General features: G+C 39.2%; 2 protein-coding genes across 2 annotated transcripts; one reads left to right on the top strand and one right to left on the bottom strand.

Annotated features, from left to right (window-relative positions):
• The first annotated feature begins 1,346 nt into the window (after window positions 1-1,346).
• On the top strand, window positions 1,347-13,193 carry LOC137284577 (meprin A subunit beta-like). Its single transcript, XM_067816429.1, has 10 exons — window positions 1,347-1,516; window positions 2,860-2,906; window positions 3,057-3,135; window positions 3,565-3,700; window positions 3,946-4,121; window positions 4,630-4,878; window positions 11,099-11,122; window positions 11,328-11,468; window positions 12,419-12,666; window positions 13,024-13,193. The coding sequence occupies exons 5-10, from the start codon at window positions 3,977-3,979 to the stop codon at window positions 13,120-13,122; spliced, it is 906 nt and encodes a 301-aa protein (XP_067672530.1). The 5' UTR covers window positions 1,347-1,516; window positions 2,860-2,906; window positions 3,057-3,135; window positions 3,565-3,700; window positions 3,946-3,976; the 3' UTR covers window positions 13,123-13,193.
• A 4,569-nt stretch (window positions 13,194-17,762) lies between these two features.
• On the bottom strand, window positions 17,763-18,703 carry LOC137283877 (uncharacterized). The gene is made up of 3 exons (XM_067815554.1): window positions 18,638-18,703; window positions 18,305-18,505; window positions 17,763-18,185 (listed from the first exon to the last, which is right to left on the bottom strand). Exons 1-3 carry the CDS (start codon window positions 18,701-18,703, stop codon window positions 17,763-17,765), a joined length of 690 nt encoding a protein of 229 aa, XP_067671655.1.
• Window positions 18,704-19,239: the final 536 nt, after the last annotated feature.

A 19,239-nucleotide genomic window follows, 5' to 3' on the forward strand; every position in this document is an offset into this window, starting at 1 on the left:
TGGGGCAAGTCTTAAATTTTGAAACTTGAGCCCCCAAACTACAAAAGGGGTGCCAGCATATATGGCGTGCCCGGTACTGGGATCGTTCTGGCATGTACCGTTGGTACTGGCATAATGTACGGCAGCATTAGAGCCAGTACTGGGCCAGTGATTGTTTTAACCGTCAGTGGCCTTTACAGGCAAAACTGTACTGGGCCATATATGGGCGGTTATCGTCAATACTGCACCACAATACTGTACCGGGCCAGTAGTGATCGGCTCGGTATAGACAGGGCACTTCCTGTTTGGTGAGCTGTGGGAGTTTATCTCAGGACGTATGCCGTCTGCAGAGGTGGCCAAGAATTGGTGGCCAAAATGTAGAGAGTGACACTTTCCACATTTCTGAATGTAAATTGACTTCATGTCTTACTAAATACAGCATGTGTTGAGAGCCAGTTATGAAGACTACATTTTCAACTTACGTTAAAAGTGTTGAAGCTGAATTTTGAACAGTAACATGCAGCATGGATTTCGCTGGGACAAGGGCATTTGAAACACTCAGTATGCATTATGTTGTTCGGTCATGGAAATCTGTTGACATGCCTCATTCAAGTACATAAATTCAATATATGGTCTAGCTTACAGTACAAGTCAAAATATTAATTACAGAACAGTCTCGTTTCCTGTTTAATGGGTTCCCTCCTTTAATCAATATCATTGTGCGTTACAGAACTACGCACTCTCCCCACTTAATCTGAATGCACCATCCAGCCAAATCGCAAGCCGATTTGGTCTACCAGGAATAATCTCTCTTTAGCGCAAAGGCTGATTTGACCAACGGTCACTCAGATGTCTACTTTTATACACGAAAGGATAAACACACAAAAATAGATGTCATTACACAAATCTCCTCCTCAACAAACTGAAAAATCAGACCAGCAGTTAACAACATTAAAATTACAGATCTTATTACACGAATCATTAAAGGTAACCAAACTCTCACTACGTAATCAGAAATTACCATTTTGCTAACAACATCAGCAGTCTCTTTCTACTAACTCACACGGTAGCGCAGTGGTAAAGCGTTCACACGGAAGAATGGGTTCGACTCCCACGTGGGCACAATGCGAAGCTCATTTCTGACATACCCAAACATGCTATTGAAGGAACATTGCTAACTGTAGCGTAAAACCACACTCGCTCGCTATGAACAGGCAATGGAGGATATTTGTGTACATATGTTTCAGAATTCAAAACCATATACCTAATATTTGTGTAACCAAACCCAAGTCTTATCAAGCACATGAACAAATTCCACTTCTTATACTATCCGGCGATATATATATGACACCATGTGACACATTCCCAATATTTTATCAGTTACAAACTGGTATCAGGACATATTTATAAACGGGACACGCACCTCTCCCAGACTTTCATTGACAAGTCATGCTGAGAGTTGTCCTTGCCTTGTGTTTAGGCTACACCCTTGCTGTGCCTCTGGGCCAGGTACGTGAGGGCACCTAAAGATACTTTTGTTATTTTACTCGAATTCTCGATACAGTTTAAACGACTTATATAAACGTTTAAACATAGGCAGTAGCGGGCTGTATCGTTTTTCATAACCATATCATCTGCTTCGAGACTTTGTCACCTTTGTATTTTGCTTTCAATTTCCAGTGAACATATTTCACTCCGGTTTTAACGAGGGCAGTGTTCAGTTTTGGGCCTAAACTAACTGATGTGTTTTACTGTGTTTAAGTCTAAGATCGATTTGTGTAGGGTTAAAAAAACTGAACTCAAACAAATGTCATAGTATGTACTCGAGTTTTTTTCTAAACGATACACCCACTCTCCTGTACATAGAAGTCCAAACACACATTTTTCAGGTGTTCTGATATAAACATGGTTAATGATTTTTCTCATCAGGTCCCAGGTTTCGATCGTAAGTATGATAATTACAACATACCGGACACACACGTTACAATCATTAAAGGAAGTGAAGCGCGGAGTGAAAAGTCTGCCATTTATGAATATTAGACATAATTTACCAGCAACAATAATGCGATATTGCCAACCTTTTCATGCTATCACTGTAATATCAACACATTTATTAAAATATCACGTGCATGATCATGATAATAATATCTAAGAACACCATATCAAGAATGCTGTTATTAGTAAAAGATTGTCAATCACAGGAGAAACTTATGGAATAATGGAAAATAAGACAAAATGATTCATTCTTTTTCCATATGATAATGAATTTAAACCTAATGTTGTAAACCTGTATATTCCTACAGCGGCATATCCTGAAGAAAACCCTGGTGAGTTATGATTAAATATAATTTTATACATCGATATGATTTTACAATGTAATGTACTTTGGCATAAAATGTAGGTAATATGCTGTCATGCGTTTTGCAAAAGACAATTTTCGAAGTTAACAGAGATATGACAGCTTATGTACTGGATATTAATGCTTGTTTCCACACAAAAGTCACTTTGAGTATTGTTTAAAACTTTGGATTTTGAGTAGGTGATGAACAGCATAATTATGTATTCAGTATAACATTAGCAACATAAATTTAAACGTAACACATGTTCTGTGGGGAGAGTTGTGTCACTTCGGCGTTTGCCATCAAGGTGGTGTACGTCTCAGAACATCGGGCTTGTCTGATAAAGTTGTGATAAGACTGAAATATTGTACAAGCAGCCTACAAACCAACATAATAAATTCATCGTCTGTTCCCTCTTTAGCTCGCATTCAGTATCCTTCAGGCAAGAACAAGATAAATTCAATGAAATGGACAGGTGCGCAGTCATTATTCTGAATAAGAAGTTCCATGTAGATGGTGAACCTTATGTCTTGCCCCACAGGTCTCTTTGAGGGTGATATAATTCTTCGTCCAGGACAAAATCCTAAGGTAATCAATCCTCTGTATACCTGTTCCTTAACACTCCTAAAAAAGGTGAATGGAAACAGTTCTCATTTAACATATATTACTTAATTACGAATTCCAAAACTCAAGTATAGAAATCCAAGACTAAATTCGACATATCTTTATCTTTTGAAGGACCGAAATGCTCAAAGGAACAGGGGTTATAGATGGCCAAATAACGTCATCCCTTACGTAATTGATACCAACCATTTCAGTGAGTACTGTTTGCAGTATAGTAACGAGTAGCATCGGTTGGACGACGTAATAGCTGAAAAAGTGACCTTGACATACGTTTTTACATTTAGTTTTTTTTTCTAATTGTCTCATCGGTAGAAGTTGGTGACTCAAAAAATAAGTCTTGCGGAAAACAACTTCTTCATTAGTGCTTGATAACGGCTGAAACATCTACACAGAAACATCACTCTATGCAGAAAACAAGATGTTGGTATCTTATAAGTCCTCATTTCGGTGTTTCTACTTCTGACCTCAATTGAATTAAGGAAACATATAGGAAAATATAGATGTTTTACGATATTAGAGCGATAATTTTGTAAGATTTTCAAAACGATGTAGCAATGAATCTTTTGTGGTTTTGAGAAATCTATTGTAGTTTTACATGGTTCTTTTTGTGTTATGTACCCAGCTGCCTCTGAGCAGAAGACCATCCACCAAGCCATAACTAACTTAGAGGAGCAAACCAAGGTGAATGGTAAAACCTGCCTTACATTCAAACCCCGTACCAACGAGGTCGCCTACATCAAGTACCAGGGAGGAAGCGGGTATGCCTGACTTTGCCTCATGATGCTAAGAAATGTATTAATTGTTTACTTGAATTGTGTCAATGTTTCTGCTGGTCGAACCATTTGCACGTTGGCTGGTGTTGTGGAAACTGAACCCATGAATTTATTAGTAGTTTGTAAAGCTGAATTACTCACACTATCTCACGCATCCGCTTGAAACTGAATCTATCAAGGTGTTCGCCCATCTGCGGGATGTTGTTGTAATGATCTCGTTGCCGTTGTAGATGTCACACTCCAGTAGGCTACCACCATGGTATGTCTGGTGTGACCCTTGGTGTTGGCTGCGGCAGAATCGGGACAATCATGCACGAGACGATGCATGCCCTCGGGTTCTGGCACGAGCAGAGTCGCCCCGACAGAGATAGCTACGTCACCATTGACTTTAGCAACATCCAGAGAGGTGAATCCAAATTGAAATTACAGAAAGTATATTTAATGTAATAGCATCTTAATTATTGTTTTAAAATGAATTTTTGTGATATGACAATGACACGTGAATTGAGTTGAGTGAACTAATTATCTGATTTGTATGTTGGGTTCATCTAAAAGTAAAATGGTACATAATCGAAAACATTTCTCGAAGTCGCAGGTACCTGTGTTATCTAATGATTGGCACAACCGTACAGTTATTACTCCCGAGCACCATTGTGTCAAACTATGAAAACTCAAAATCTCTTTTGTCACGATATAACAATTCAGTCCCGACAATATCACTATTCAAGCTCTTTTAACTCGATATTTCGGATATCTTGATATAATGTCCTTTAAAAAGAACATGCAAGCTTTGACTTCGAGACATCCGAGGCATACAGTAGTCCGAGTAATATAAGTTGGACACAAGGGAGTCTGCCTCTATTTCTCATCGATAATGGTAATAATATATTGTTTCAATGAATGCAACCTTCCAGGACGCGAACACAACTTCGACAAGTACACCACCACCCAGGTCGATACTCTTGGACTCCAGTACGACTACGAGTCCGTCATGCACTACAACGCTTACAGCTTCGCCATCGACCGCAGGAAGCCAACCATTATTGTCAAACAGAGAGGTGCAGTCATTGGACAGAGAACTCACCTCAGTCCTTTCGACATAGAGGAGATCCAGATTTACTATGGTTGCATGGCTCAAAAAGGCTCCCAAAACACACCAGCCCGTAAGTACACCAACTGAGGTGGTGAGTTTAGTTTTACGCCGATTTTAGCACCAATCCATCAAATTAAGGGTCTGTAACAGACACATTGTACTCATGTGGGGAATCGAACCCGGATCATCAGCTTGACTAGCGAACGCTGTAACCACTAGGCTACTCCGCTATACCTGGGTAAATAGGAATGGATCTGTCATCTTGGATTTATGACGTCATTAACATTTTTAGAAAAATTTCTAAAATGAGTAACTCCTATCTTTAGACCATGATAACAACTGATAACAACTTCTTTATTACGACAATGCGACGTTTCGGTTCAGATTCATTCCTTCTTGACAACGGAGCAAGAATCTGTACTGAAACGTCGCACTACTGTCATAAAGAAGTTGTTATCCGTAAAGATTGTCAGCCTCATTTATTTCTCATTGGATTACTAAAGATCCTGGGATTATACTGTGTGTAATTCATTGGATTTTCATCAGCCCAGTCTCTCAACTACACATCAACAGAGCATAAAAGTAAGTGTACCTTAACATTTGTGTAAACAACACCAGAATAAGGAATTGAAACAACTTACCTTGTGTGATCCATAAGAAACCCAATGCTTCAAACATATTTCCATGAATACATAATACATCCAATATATCTATGAACAGATAGCTGCACATATATTTCAATAAAATATACAGGTATGTGTAATGTTAAGAACGTATCCAACAACCTAACGTGTGTAGATGTTTTAGTGGGTTGGGACAAGTAACCCATTCATGTGAAGAAACAGCTTAAAGTGTCACTGTACTCCAACAATGAATGAATCATTTGCCCACCCTTGAGTCCGACCTTAACATTACAGACATTCAAAGCTATGTTTACTATCCGCTGAAGGGAATCCCCTCTAGCGCCCAAGCATGAAGATTAAGTCAATTAAAAAACGCGTATAATGAAGTGAAAAATAACTTGAAAATAACTTCACATACATGTTCACGAGTCTCCATGTTACTCCTGTTTTCTTCCTTTAATTTGTCTCGTCACGATATGGCTGAGATATTGCCGAAGTGACGTTAAATATTAACTCACTCACTCACTCCTTTGATTTGTGACAGCCTGAGGTGCACCATGTTCATTCTGCCACAACATTGCCTTTCAAGTGCCTTCGCTTAATGAACTGAGAAGCATTACAGTTTTGTCCTTCCCGCCCAGGCTTTCGTGAAACTAGGTCATAGATCGCGTCCCCCGACGCCATTTTGAAACAAAATGAAACAAATTGACACTATTGATATTATAGGAATGGAAATTATCACTATGCATGAAGAATATTGTTTATTAGAATCCATGTAGAATGGGTCACATATGTCATGCGATTTAAATCCAACACATTGATATGAATATACACAACTTTAGTGTGTAATATAACTGTACATGATGTAAACTATTCATGCTCTAAACTCATACTTTTACAGTTGTTTTGTGTGCCATGTTACACCCACAATGTTCAACATATTCAAAACAAGAGTCATCAGAAGATGACATATCCCCCCGCCCCCACATGTTTGAAGGACAAATCATCTGACGGTTTGATTGTTTCCATGGAAATCATGAAAAATATATTTGCCATATATTTGTAATCAGAAATGTCACCATTTCAAGATCTGTCTCATATACGTGCCAAAATCTGTTGAAAGATATCAAGTGGTTTTCGAGTTGTGCTCCAGAAACGAAGTCCGAAACGTGTCCATAGAACCCAAGAAAATAATAAATCACAAAAACCTGTAACTACCAAAAGGCACCGATTTGGATGTTTGCCACACATATCTAACAAGTTACACTGACAGATATTGAGAAGTTTTTGAGTTCTGCTCTGGAAACCAAACACACCTCTCACTGTTGAGACTATGTCAAAGACGTTTCCATGGAAACCCAGAAAATAATAAATCACAAAAACCCGTACATACCAAAAAGGACCACTTTGGGTTCTGATTGATATATCTAGTAAGTTTTGCAGAAAAACATTGAACACTTTTTGAGTTCTGCTCCGGAAACGAAGCCCACCCCACCATTAGACTAACACGAAAATGTTCCATGGAAAAAACAAAAAATCTGGAAACAGCAAAAGGCACAACCTTAGGTTGAGATTATTATTATATCATGTTTGGTCTAAAAATATTGAACGGTTTCTGGGTTATGCTCTGGAAACGAAATGATTGCAGCCACACGGACGGATAGACAGATGAGGCGTCTATCCGGGGGGATAACAATGAGAACAACATGCTTAATTTCCGCCAATATCTGGACGAAATATGTCAGTATTGCATACGTCTCCTTAAACGCGGTCCAGGTTATTTGTTTCAGTCTGGTTTGGATCATGTCCTCGCTAAAACCTCTCTTCATGTACAGCTGATGTTTCTCGTCCAGTACATCTCTATTCAGCTCACGCGTACGTGAGTACATTTGCGGATACCTTGCTCTTCGAGATCAGCCATCTTATTTTTCCTGTTGTTGACATTGCTTAATGATTCAACATCGTAATCCTCCTGTTCCATTTCAGGACATTGTTTGTCATGTAAATGTCATTGTAAGTTATGGTTACTGCTAAACACTTGACCACAATAGTCACAATCTGACAGAGGACGTGGTCTCTTCACATCAGAGTTGTCTTCCTCCTCTTTCCTTTTAACTTGGGGTATTCCAGGAGGGCCCACTTTGGACCTTTCGGGACACCAGTTTCATCTGAGTTTTTGTGAATCAGAAGGATCTTGAAACATGAGTCCACAGTCATCACAAGATAGCATGGGTGAGAGGTGTTCTTCACACATTGGCTCCCAATAATTGTCTAGCTCAGACTGAATCATCCTAGCTTAGTGGTTTCCTTTTAAACTGAACGCAATAGGACAAAGTCGCAAATGGGCAGTTGCTTGGGGTTTTAGATCAGATCACAAGGCTTCTGGGTAACCGTTTGAAACTGGTCCATGAAATGGTCTGCGTTACCGGATACATTTGCCTCGCCAAAGTCATGATGGGTTGTGTGTATCAATAGGGTTCTTGAACAGAAGCAGACAATGACAATGTCTTCGTTGTGTGGGATCCTTACTGTAATACAAACTCTGATTCAAGGCAATCACTAAGAGGTTACGATGATGACTTCCTTCTGTAAACAGATCGGTAATGCGTGGATCTTTGTTAGCTGTTTAATATTTAGTGGTCAAGAACAACGACCTTCACCACATGGGGGTTCAGAAACTCACCCTTTTCCAGGTCTATACTAATGCTTTGATGAAATTCAACATAGGGATAAACACGGCTTTGAATGACATACAATGGCTGCCATGGTCTGTAGAGGCATAGAATACGTTTTGGATAAGGTATAATGTTCATTGTTCAAGATGCTGCTTCACCAAGTAAGTTTTCCCACACGAGGTCGGCCCAGAAACGATCATAGTAAATGGGAGTACGAGTCTAAATTCTGCCTGGGTATTACTTTCTGATGAATATGGTTGCACTGGATATATCATAAGTGATGTGTTTGTGGTGGTGCTTGCGGTGGTGGTGTGTGCTGGTCAGTGTTGATTCCTGACATGTCTAATAATGGCATCCCTTCTTGAAAACGTGAGGCTGCAGACAGGACACAGTGTTGACTGCATGGTCGTCCGAGTCTAAATGGGTGTCAACTGCTCTAGCAGCAGCTACTTTTATCTAAATATCAATTGTCATTTTCTTTATTGACACTGCTTCCATTGTAGTTGTCCCTGGCTGGATGAACCTCTGCCTTTCTCTCTTCAACTTTGATTTCTCCTGTTCTACCACATGTTGGGGTAACGAAATTAATTTTAGGTTGTTCTTTTGGTTTTTCTTTCTTCCACTCTGGATCGCACTGTTCCAAATATCGATCAACAGACTTCATTGCAGATTTTTCTCCTCCACGCATAATGGAATGATAAGGATCGTCTTTCCCTGCAGTACAGAACATGCAAAACAGTGTCCGTTTATCGGCACCGGGTACGAACAGTTTGTATTGTGGATTATTCGTGATGAATACCAAAACAAAGCAGCTTGAGGTCATGTGTTACTTTCACTGGTCCACGACAGCAAAAGGGCCCTCATGGTCATTTATATCTTAATTGGCCATCCATGGCTTGGTATAGTATCTCTGCTATCTCTGTCATATGAAGCCATAGCTCTAAGCCAATGCCCTATTTAACAACCAGGCATTTTGAATGGCCTCATCTCAGGCCCAACAGGGGCGGTCAAAGGTGGATAATTATAAAAATGAAACAGTATAAACTAAAAACAAAACTCACCGAGATGGGTGCTCCTTCCAGTGACGCCATATTTAGATGTGTGAGTTTCAGGACGCGAGCAACAAATCACGGAATGGAGCCGAGAAATCTCGGAAGATGGTCAACCATGTTTCAAGTATTACCGACCATGCTTCTGAGAGGGGCGTTGTGTTTATGTTATTACCGCTAAACTACCCATATCGCTGCAATTGTTTCGCGAGTGGGCTGCACTTGTTTACAATTGAGATGCAATTCCTTCAAATTTGCTGTAATTCCTTCAATTACCTACGGGTGCCTGCATCTCTTAGTGCATTGACAATCTGTGGTTTCAAAACAAATGCTAGGATAGGCATGTAACTGGAGTAAAGACTCTTCCTGTCTGTCGTCCACAGAGGGTGAACCAATCTTCGTAACACTGCTAGATAGTTATTTCTATCATTTTTCCTCAGGAAACGACGTCTTTCATATTAAGTCACAGGTAATCTTCCATTTGATAACCTATTGATAATACCATTGACGGTAAAAATCTCTTCTCTGTTCATGTCCAAGATGTTTTATCGAATTTCTTCAACGTCTTGAAATATTAATATGAACCTTAAATATTTGTAATGTTTCAACACGTACCTAGCCGTAATTCTAGAAAACAATTTCTGTCTGATCTCAATGAGATAAGTAAACCTCTATTTATACACAGACAACTAATACAGATATACTCTCATGTTCAGTTATTGACACCAGATTGAAAACACTTGCAAGCATCTCCTCTGAGCAAGAACACAAATCCTGCCTGGCCCATGTGACTAGGACTCTGTTTCATCTGCACTGGCCAAGACTAATGAGAATTCAGGTGTTCTTGGAACCTTGCTTGAGGTTTTAGAGGAATACTGTCCATACACAGGTCTTCATGTCCGCATACATCACCTCCCAAATCAAAATGACAACGAGAATATTCTGTCTTGTCTGTCTCAAGACCCAGTAATGTCATGGCTTCTGTCTCTCCACATTCCTGCAGTGCTTTGCAGAAAAGGGAGTAAGCTGGAGGTCGTCGTTGAGGAAGCATATCTAACAATTCTCTGACCCTATCAAAGGACGGTTTCTCCATAATGTCTGCTTTCATGAACATATCAAACACTCTGGACCAGCTTGTTGACCATCTCTTCTACATGTTGTGTAGCTTTTACGAGTCAGGAATAATTGTTCCTTAGGGTATCATGGTGAACGGGAATCCATTTTCTGTCAAGGTAAACAGCTACCAGAACCAGTAGAGTCAAGAACATAGAACGTACTTTTTACTGAGATGATACGTTCTCTCTGGCTAGTGAAGTCGGATTGATATCGAGGACTGTTGGGTGTCTACAGATAGGAGTGACTCATTTTCTAAAAGTAGACTCAAATCAGATGCCAGGTGCTGATGGCGTCATAAATCCAAGATGGCGACTGCAGTCCTATTTACTCAGGTATACAACACTCCGCTCCCAAACAGCATAGTTATTCTTCGGTCAGCGGACGTCTTGGCACTGAAGTAAACTGTGGGACATTACGCATGCATGTTTGACTGATCGTTACTGCAAACACCCACACCCCTACCACAGAAATGATATTCAGTTTATTATGTATTTGATGTGTATTTCAGGGAAGACATTGCACCATATATGGGAATCTCAAAAGAGGTGTTGTCGATTATCTTAAAGAAACTTCGATTCCTCACATAGGTACAATATGTGAAGCCAAATTCTGGTGTACTGCTGCAAGAAAATTATAATTTTGCTAACATGGTCATGACTCGCTCAAGGAATATTATAAAACCACATTTCACAGTGCATGACCAACAGTTACGCTTGACACTCCACTTTGTTTTTGTCTTTCAAACTTTTCGAAATGAAAAAATATTTTTGGATGAATGTTAGAAATAACATCACATCCATGACGTTGTTCTCAAATTTATATTTCAGCCGCTACTCTGTCACCTGTCCAGTGTAAGTAATGATTTAACACTTTTTAAAGGAACATTTATATGAATATGCATTAAGTTCACTTTCTGGTATTCTGTTATGCATCACTGTAAAATCATTCTCGTATTGTTACAAATCCCTACAACCAATGATAAAACAATGCTAAACTTCCGCAGCAACCAGTTTATTACCACACATCAACCGATATCAGTTTTCTGTATTTAACCAGCTTCAGAAACCTGTAACTTCCAAAGTAACTTCTGCACATGGAGCAATGTTGGGGGAGACAATATGGACTGGATCCGTCGCAGGGGCAGCACACCCAGTGTTGGAACTGGTCCCACTTCTGATCACTCCGGCTCATCATCAGGTCAGCATATGACCAAGTCAAACTAGAATAATATATATTATTCTTCAGCAAATTTACATTAATCGTGGATTCATCCGTCTTCTAACAAATTACCTTGATTAATCTTGATTTTCATCAGCATTTTACCGACCAATCAAAGTCAACACAGTTCGAGGTAAAAAGGAGAAGGGAGGTGACTCCTCTTACCAACATACCAAGGACCACAGGGGCAAATATCGCTTAGAAACATATAGGTATATATACACGTTAATGTGGTACTAGTTTAGGGTCTATTGGCATATTGCAATAAAGGGCCGGAAAGTTGAGGTTGGGAGAGTGAGTGAGTTTAGTGTTACGCCGCACTCAGCAATATTCCAGCTATATGGCGGCGGTCTGTAAATAATCGAGTCTGGACCAGTAAATCCAGTGTTCAACAACATGACGATCAATCTGCGAAATTGGGAACTGATGACATGTGTGAACCAAGTCAGCGAACCTGACCACCCATCCCGTCATTCGCCTCTTACGACAAACATAATCGCCTTTTATGGCAAGCATAGGTTTCTGAAGACCTATTCTACCCTGGACCTTCACAGGTATGGGATTGGAAGAATCAGGGAAGTGTCTTTGAGGTTGTTTTGGATTACCGAAATGCGATTCGTGGAGAAGTACAGGTTCACAGTGGAACTGTAATTGTATGGCGACGTTGTATACAGATACATTCATTTCACCACGAAAAAAATAGTATGTACAACCATTTTTATTTTCAGACCCTTAAATTCGACTAGATCATATCCTGATGATGATGATAATTGCGACAACAATAATAAACATAAAGATAAAGATACATGAAGATAGCAGTGGTAACGATGAATCCAAATATTATAATATAATTATCTAATATTTTTATTAACAATTATTTTTATTTTTCAGTATTGTTAGTAATTGTCTTTCAATGTTGGTGTTGCCAGGTTACTACGCCTACCTTGAAGCGTCAGGACACAGTAGACAGAAGGGGTACCTGCTGTCTCGCCTCCTGCCCGCAGGACATTATTGTTTCAGCATGTACTACTATATGAAAGGCCAAGATGAAGGCAGCCTTAAAACGGAGGCTGTTTTGTCTGATAACTCACGGAGGGTTATTCATACCACTTCTGGTGACCAGGGCAACGCGTGGCATCATTACCTTGTTAACTTGAATGTGAACGGAAACTTTCACGTAAGCATTCATTATGGACAATTAAATGCATGTTAACATTGTTAAATGGACCTACGTAACACACTGATTTATTCACTTTGCAAAGCACAGCGGTGGCTTGAAAAACAGGGACCTAGATTTTACTTCGATGCCACCGTAATTTTCCACTCAACGGTTTTAAGCGTACGACTTTCAATTCTTTACAATAGAAACTAAGGAGATTTTGTTAATGTTGCTTTTCCGTATCATTTGATCTACGTTTATTGATAGTTTGCAATATTAGGAAAGAACTGCTTATTGTATGACATAAATACACATGTGATAGACATCTTGTGAAAATAGTTCATCTTGTCAGAGACACTGTTGTTGCAACTTCAGGTTGAAATTGAAGGTGACATCGGCAACAACTACAGAAGCGACATCGCCATCGATGACATTACAATTCATAGCGGCGACTGTTCCACGCTTTCCGGATAGAGGTGCTCGGAGACATGGATATTTGAAATGCAACAACAACATCAAGTCAATAAACAATATCGAAATTCAAATATGGAGTTGTTATAAGTTAGATTTCTTCGTATACACACGAATACACTATTACAGCAACTCACACTTTTCGTAGCATCAGTATATGAAACTATTACAAAGGAAGTTATCCAAACCTCTATTCATCTTACTGTCTGGATATTGACCCTTAAGGAATAATAAAGTGCAAATCTTAACGCAAAAAGGAAAGAAAAAGTGGTACTAAGTTCTACAGATAGGATTCTGGCATACATCCTGAAGAAATCAAAAGCCGATCAAAATATGAATATCCGGTGTAACCCCTGCCAACAATATATAGTATCACCTCTGAATATCCACCCGATTAACTGTATCATAGGTTCAATTTAACAATGAGGTATTGTGTTCCATTCTTGATGGAGGGCTTGTACCAATACATCAAGATTTTGATCTCTCTGCCACCCATAATATCCCAAACACGCTCTGTTGGGATTTCGATCTGGACTGCCAAAGAGAGCGTTGCCTCTTCACGTAAGGAATCATCAACGGCGATCATCGAAATCTGATCCTACAACCCTGTGTCATTGATGCAACGTTGTCCATTCAGATTTTGTCTGTTCGTCACAACGTCAAGGTTACAATCATGTGAAAGGCACCTGACCACCATCAGTGAACCACCGCCCAAAGGTACTTGCTCCAAGATATTCCGTTATGCATATGCAGTCTTGACAATCAACATCACAATTGATTTTCAAACTTATCCAGCAGTTTACTTAAAGTGGTATTTGTCTTAATGCAGAGTACATGTATTGCAGGTGATGAGCGATTTGATTGTAGCACGTCTATATCTACAATAAATGCCCAAAGGGTAAAAATATACACATACAGGCATACTTTGTCACTACTATAAATACAGCTGTAATAAACATAATAGTTGCTCGATACTTTTTCCAAATGTATTACATATCCAAGACAGAACTACGGTCTGCCTTAAACTATGTAATGATGTCATTGTTCCCTTATAGTAAGGACACCGGTGGTCCCGAAGTGTCATGCTTTGTTCGTTGTACAGTGTTTCGAAACATATATGGCTGCATGTAAAAAGATAAATAGATGTTTTGCGGGCACATTTTTTTCAAAAGCGGTAGGACCTTTTTAAATTTTTTGATAGAAAAAAAAACTGACGCGAGAGGAACATATTTTAAATTTGTCATTCTCTTACAGCTTAGGAATTTTAGCACGTGTTAATTAGTTGTAGATTCAGTCACACTGGTTCTTACTGACGCCCATTCGTATAGTGGACACACGGATGATCGGGACGAGGCGAAGTCAAAATTATTTTTTTTATGTGGCATTAAAAAGTGTTACGCGCACAAATGACATGCTGATGCCCGAGAAACATTTCACTTATTTCATTTAGCCTAATCTTTGGGCCGAATCCCAGAGTCGTCCAGATTATGGTCCAGATTTTCCATTGCTTTGTAAGTAGTGTATAGTGAGAAACATCAAGGTGGGGGACACCAGATATTGGCTTCACACATTGTATCCATATGGGTAATCAAACTCGAGTATGCCAGGCGAACACTTTAACCACTAGGCTACCCCACCGTTCCCTATGGTATATTACAGCTCGCGAGTTTCACCCAAACATAAAACATCAACATCAACATCAGCCGCCCCACACATCAAGGTGACAAGCGGTGATAAACTGACATACAGTTTGAAGCTTTTCGAGAAGACCTTTGGTCTATTTTCAAGGAATGGTTAGCTATTTCCCGTCAGGCAGGTGGAATCTGAGAAAATTAGGTTGTTCATGATGTCACCAAACATCACTAACAAACCTCGCCCCATGCCTTTGCGGTGGTCAGGTAAAAGCCTATTCCAGAGACCAAGTAGGATGTTGTATTCAGCATTGATTACTTCATAGACGGTCTCTTAAAGTGAATACTGCTAACTTCTTTTGGAGGAAACATTTATAGGCATGGCAATGCTTGAGTCTGACATTAAGACGAACGTGCATTGCTTAACCATGCCATCCTGTCATAGATTTCCAAAGATCAAATTGAAGATCTTAATGAAAGTCTCAACTTTTTAATAAAGTAAAACAAATCCCTTTTTCTCTTATTCAGCTCTCAAAGTTCGATGGTAAGTACTTTGTAGAAATAATTCATGTCCATACATTTAAAGGTCACATATACCCTAATAGGGTACAAATGCAATACCCGTGAAGGTTCCGGGGTAGAATAGGCCTTCAGCAACCCATCCTTGCTATTAAAGGCGACTCAGCTTGTCGTAAGAGGCGACTAACGGGATCGGGTGGTCAGGCTAGCTGACTTGGTTGACACATGTCATCGGTTCCCAAGTACGCAGATCGATGCTCATGTTGTTGATCACTGGATTGTCTGGTCCAGACTCGATTATTTATAGACCGCCGCCATATAGCTGTAATATTGCTGAGTGCGGCGTAAAACTAAAACTCACTCACTCACTCACAAATGCAAAATTACTTGCTGACATCGTTATAAATGAAACCCCTTCATTAAAACTACTCGTTTCGATCTTTAATTACCTTAAATCGACCTTTTTGTCAACAGTGCACAATTCTCAGCCGCAAACGAAATTTTAACCAATCAGAGCGGCGTGTCTCCGTGACGTAATAGTGGGTATAGAAATGAGGGTCTGTGCAGTATTCATCTTCATTTCAGAGTTTAAACAATTTCGTTTACAGGTTTGTACAAACCTGAAATCGCAAAAACTGTTGAGAAAAATGAAAGCTATATGTTCTCACAATCAACGATCATTCAGTTTTGTCTACTGCTTTGCTTAATTTTCGAGTTACAACCCTTGTTTTCATAGACGATTCTGTCAAAATCACTTGGTGTCGCTAGGTTGTAATCCGTGTTAGGTGGTATAAACCTACACGTTATTTGTTATCATTCACTTGCTGCTCAGTTAATGAATTTATACCAGGTATAATTAGTGGTAACGCCACTTAGATTACCCGACAAAGGCCCCCATTTGGCATTTCTTTTGTCTGGATCGATCAAAGGATTAACCGATAACACGCTGATTGATTAATTAGTTTTATGGCGATTTAAATGGGGGATTTGTCAAAAGGTAGTGTTTATGTATGTACATTTACTAATCTATACTGAACACACTCTGTCGTGTCTGTGTCTTTGTAAAACAACACCCTTCTTTCAAAGGATTAACCGCCAATACATTGATTTCTCATTATTGGCTAACTAAATAACTTTTTAAAAAGAATGACGCACATTATGCAGTTAGTTGCCAGGTGTGCCATCTTGGGTAACCAATGAAAGTGTACATCTGTGTGAAAAACCTGAAACGATACATCACGTTTTCGTATATTAGACTGTTAAAAGACACATCACTTGGGAAATCTGCAGATGAATTATATATCATTTGTTTTTGTGGATATTGATGGATACATTCCTTGAAGAAGGTAATAGCCTAACATTGTTCCCATAACTTTAATTTTAATATTTGCATTTTTGTTTTTAATACGTTTTCGTAGCTTTCAACAGAATCATTGTTTTCGTCTTTAAGTGTAATGATGTAGACGACATACACTAGGGCGTGCGTGCGAATTATGATTCATATAGGCAAACTATGAAATGTCTACATATTACATTCCTGTTATACATTCGCAGATCGCTTCTTTTTATTAAGTTTCAAAATGCATACAAGTATGATTATAAAGTAATTAGGATTATGAGACGAAGTATAAAAACGTATATTGACAGTGTCAACATACTGGTGAGTGAACGTTACAAACCAAGTAAATTTAGCCAGTAGGAAATTTATCTCGCAGTATTTTCTCTTCGACCCCGACCTCGCTTAGGTTATGTTACAGGTTGTGTCATGCAAACCGCTTTTGGTAATGTTTCAAATAGATATTTATGCAGGTTTGATTTTCTAACTTACCATACATAATCTCATTAATTCAAATGGATTTGTCTTTACGATTTTCAAAAATGGCGGCGCCCTGTCTTGGGATGAGTGCTATTTAAGGTTGTTTTCACCGACTTACAAAAGGACAATTACTTTCTACCGGTAGTAAAATATGTATTTTATTGAGGGACAATGGGATTTTGCATGATATTGCTTGTAACATAACAATTTCACTCTTGGAAGTGAGGTGGAGGTCAATATAACATTGCATGCAATATAAATGTCACATCGCCACCTTGCTTCCTTGGAAGAAGTCCTTATGTTAACAGTTGTGTCATGCAAAATCCTTTTGGCCATGATTCAAATGCATATTTAACTACCAGCAAAAAGTAGTTTTGATTCCGGACTATCCCCATGTGAAAACACTGGATTATTTCTTTGTCTTCTTTAAGTCCCAGCTAATTGGTACTTGGTCAAATGCACAGGACGTCGACCTTTGGGTAAAATGTTACGGTTGACGTAAGAAAAAAGGTCGACGTCCTGTGCATTTGACCAAGTACCAATTAACTGGGACTTAAAGAAGACAAAGAAATAATCCAGTGTTTTCACAAGGGGATAATCCGGATTATGCGGTTGAAAGCACATACAACAGGAAAAAATACTATATGTCGACCAACATATTTATTGATCAATAAATATCATCCCATATGAAGAAGGTGAGATGCAGCATCTGCATAATCTCTCGTGCTCATGAGTCCATTCCCGAGGTTATGTCCCAGAACGTCCAGGCGACGTTCCAAATCCCTGTACTTCCTTTTCTTCAAGGGACGTTTTTGGCCACCGGTGAACTGTAAGAGACGGACTTCTGTGTGGGTCTGCTCCTTAGCAAGAAACTTTATGATCTCGAATATATTGGGATGTGCCCTTCCCACCAATCTCTTCAGCCGAGAATGCCATCCTTCAAGGTGATTGTTTGTGCGGGGGCCGTCGGAATCGTGGTGGTTCCACTGTGGTCTGTGGAGGTCACCCTCGATCCAGTAACTAGTGACGTAGTCACTTAGGTCTCGGCATCGTGGGTCATCAGGCATACTCTCCAATGTATCCAGCCACAGCTCCTCAACCTTCACACATAGAAAACATTGATGAATAGCATGTTTTATACATATCTACTTATTGTGTTTATTAATTGTACTTTTCATATATTTTTGCAACCTTTTAAAACACTTATCATAATACATACCTCGTGGACTGGTAACAATGGCAACACAGCACATCTCCTGATGAATTTTCTGATTTCATCATTTTCACTGTAGGCCTTCTGTAGTTGGTGTTGTTGGGCTTTCCTCCATATACACTGGGTGTAATGGAAAAAGCACCCTTTCCATTCTGCTTGGGGGAAGATAACCGCAGAGGCATTCCGCGCAGCTAACTCATAGTCCATCTGAAAGATAACAAAAAGAAAATTTATTTTTAATTCATTTTATATAACTAAGCACTTGACTCCACTCAGTTGTAATGGCAAAATTGCTAGAATTGTTCACAAAATCAATTTCAATATATATAGTAATATTACCTGAATCTTTTGCGGCTGCAACAAATAGCCTCTGGTCACACAGGCATCGGACAGAAGTCTGAACATTCTTGTGTATGTATGTGTCCTCTCTCTTGTCTGGTAAAAAGGTCGACTTCGTGTGCATAAACCGTTACGTAAACTGTCTGCGGTTTCGTCTGCGGGCGAGAGAAAAGCAGACGGCTTTTTAGCAACTTTTAAGCGCTTGGTATTAATTAACCACAAGGTTGTTTTTTTTTTTAAAAAAATGGTGCTTCCTTTGTGACTAACCAAAAGTCTTTCATATGCAAAAAAATGAGTTTAGTGGTCCTTTAAGGGGAGCTCTTTTACAAGCGTGTGAAAGAATGAAAGGATTTATTAAATAATATCATTCTTGCATCAGATTTGGCGGATATATGTTTCCTGTATGTTGTGATATACATACAGCCAGTATAGGACTATCAAAGGCAGGCAACCTCAAGTAAATTCAAATTGAATAAGATATCTGTTGATATATAATTGTTCTGGATGTGTACGTAAACATCATTTTCAATATAAACGATCCCCAGTACGGATATTCAATATTGCAAAACCATGATTACATAAGTTCTGGGTTGCCAGCCAGG

Source organism: Haliotis asinina, chromosome 5 (genome assembly GCF_037392515.1).
Source record: "Haliotis asinina isolate JCU_RB_2024 chromosome 5, JCU_Hal_asi_v2, whole genome shotgun sequence".
In the NCBI taxonomy this organism is placed as follows: domain Eukaryota; kingdom Metazoa; phylum Mollusca; class Gastropoda; order Lepetellida; family Haliotidae; genus Haliotis; species Haliotis asinina.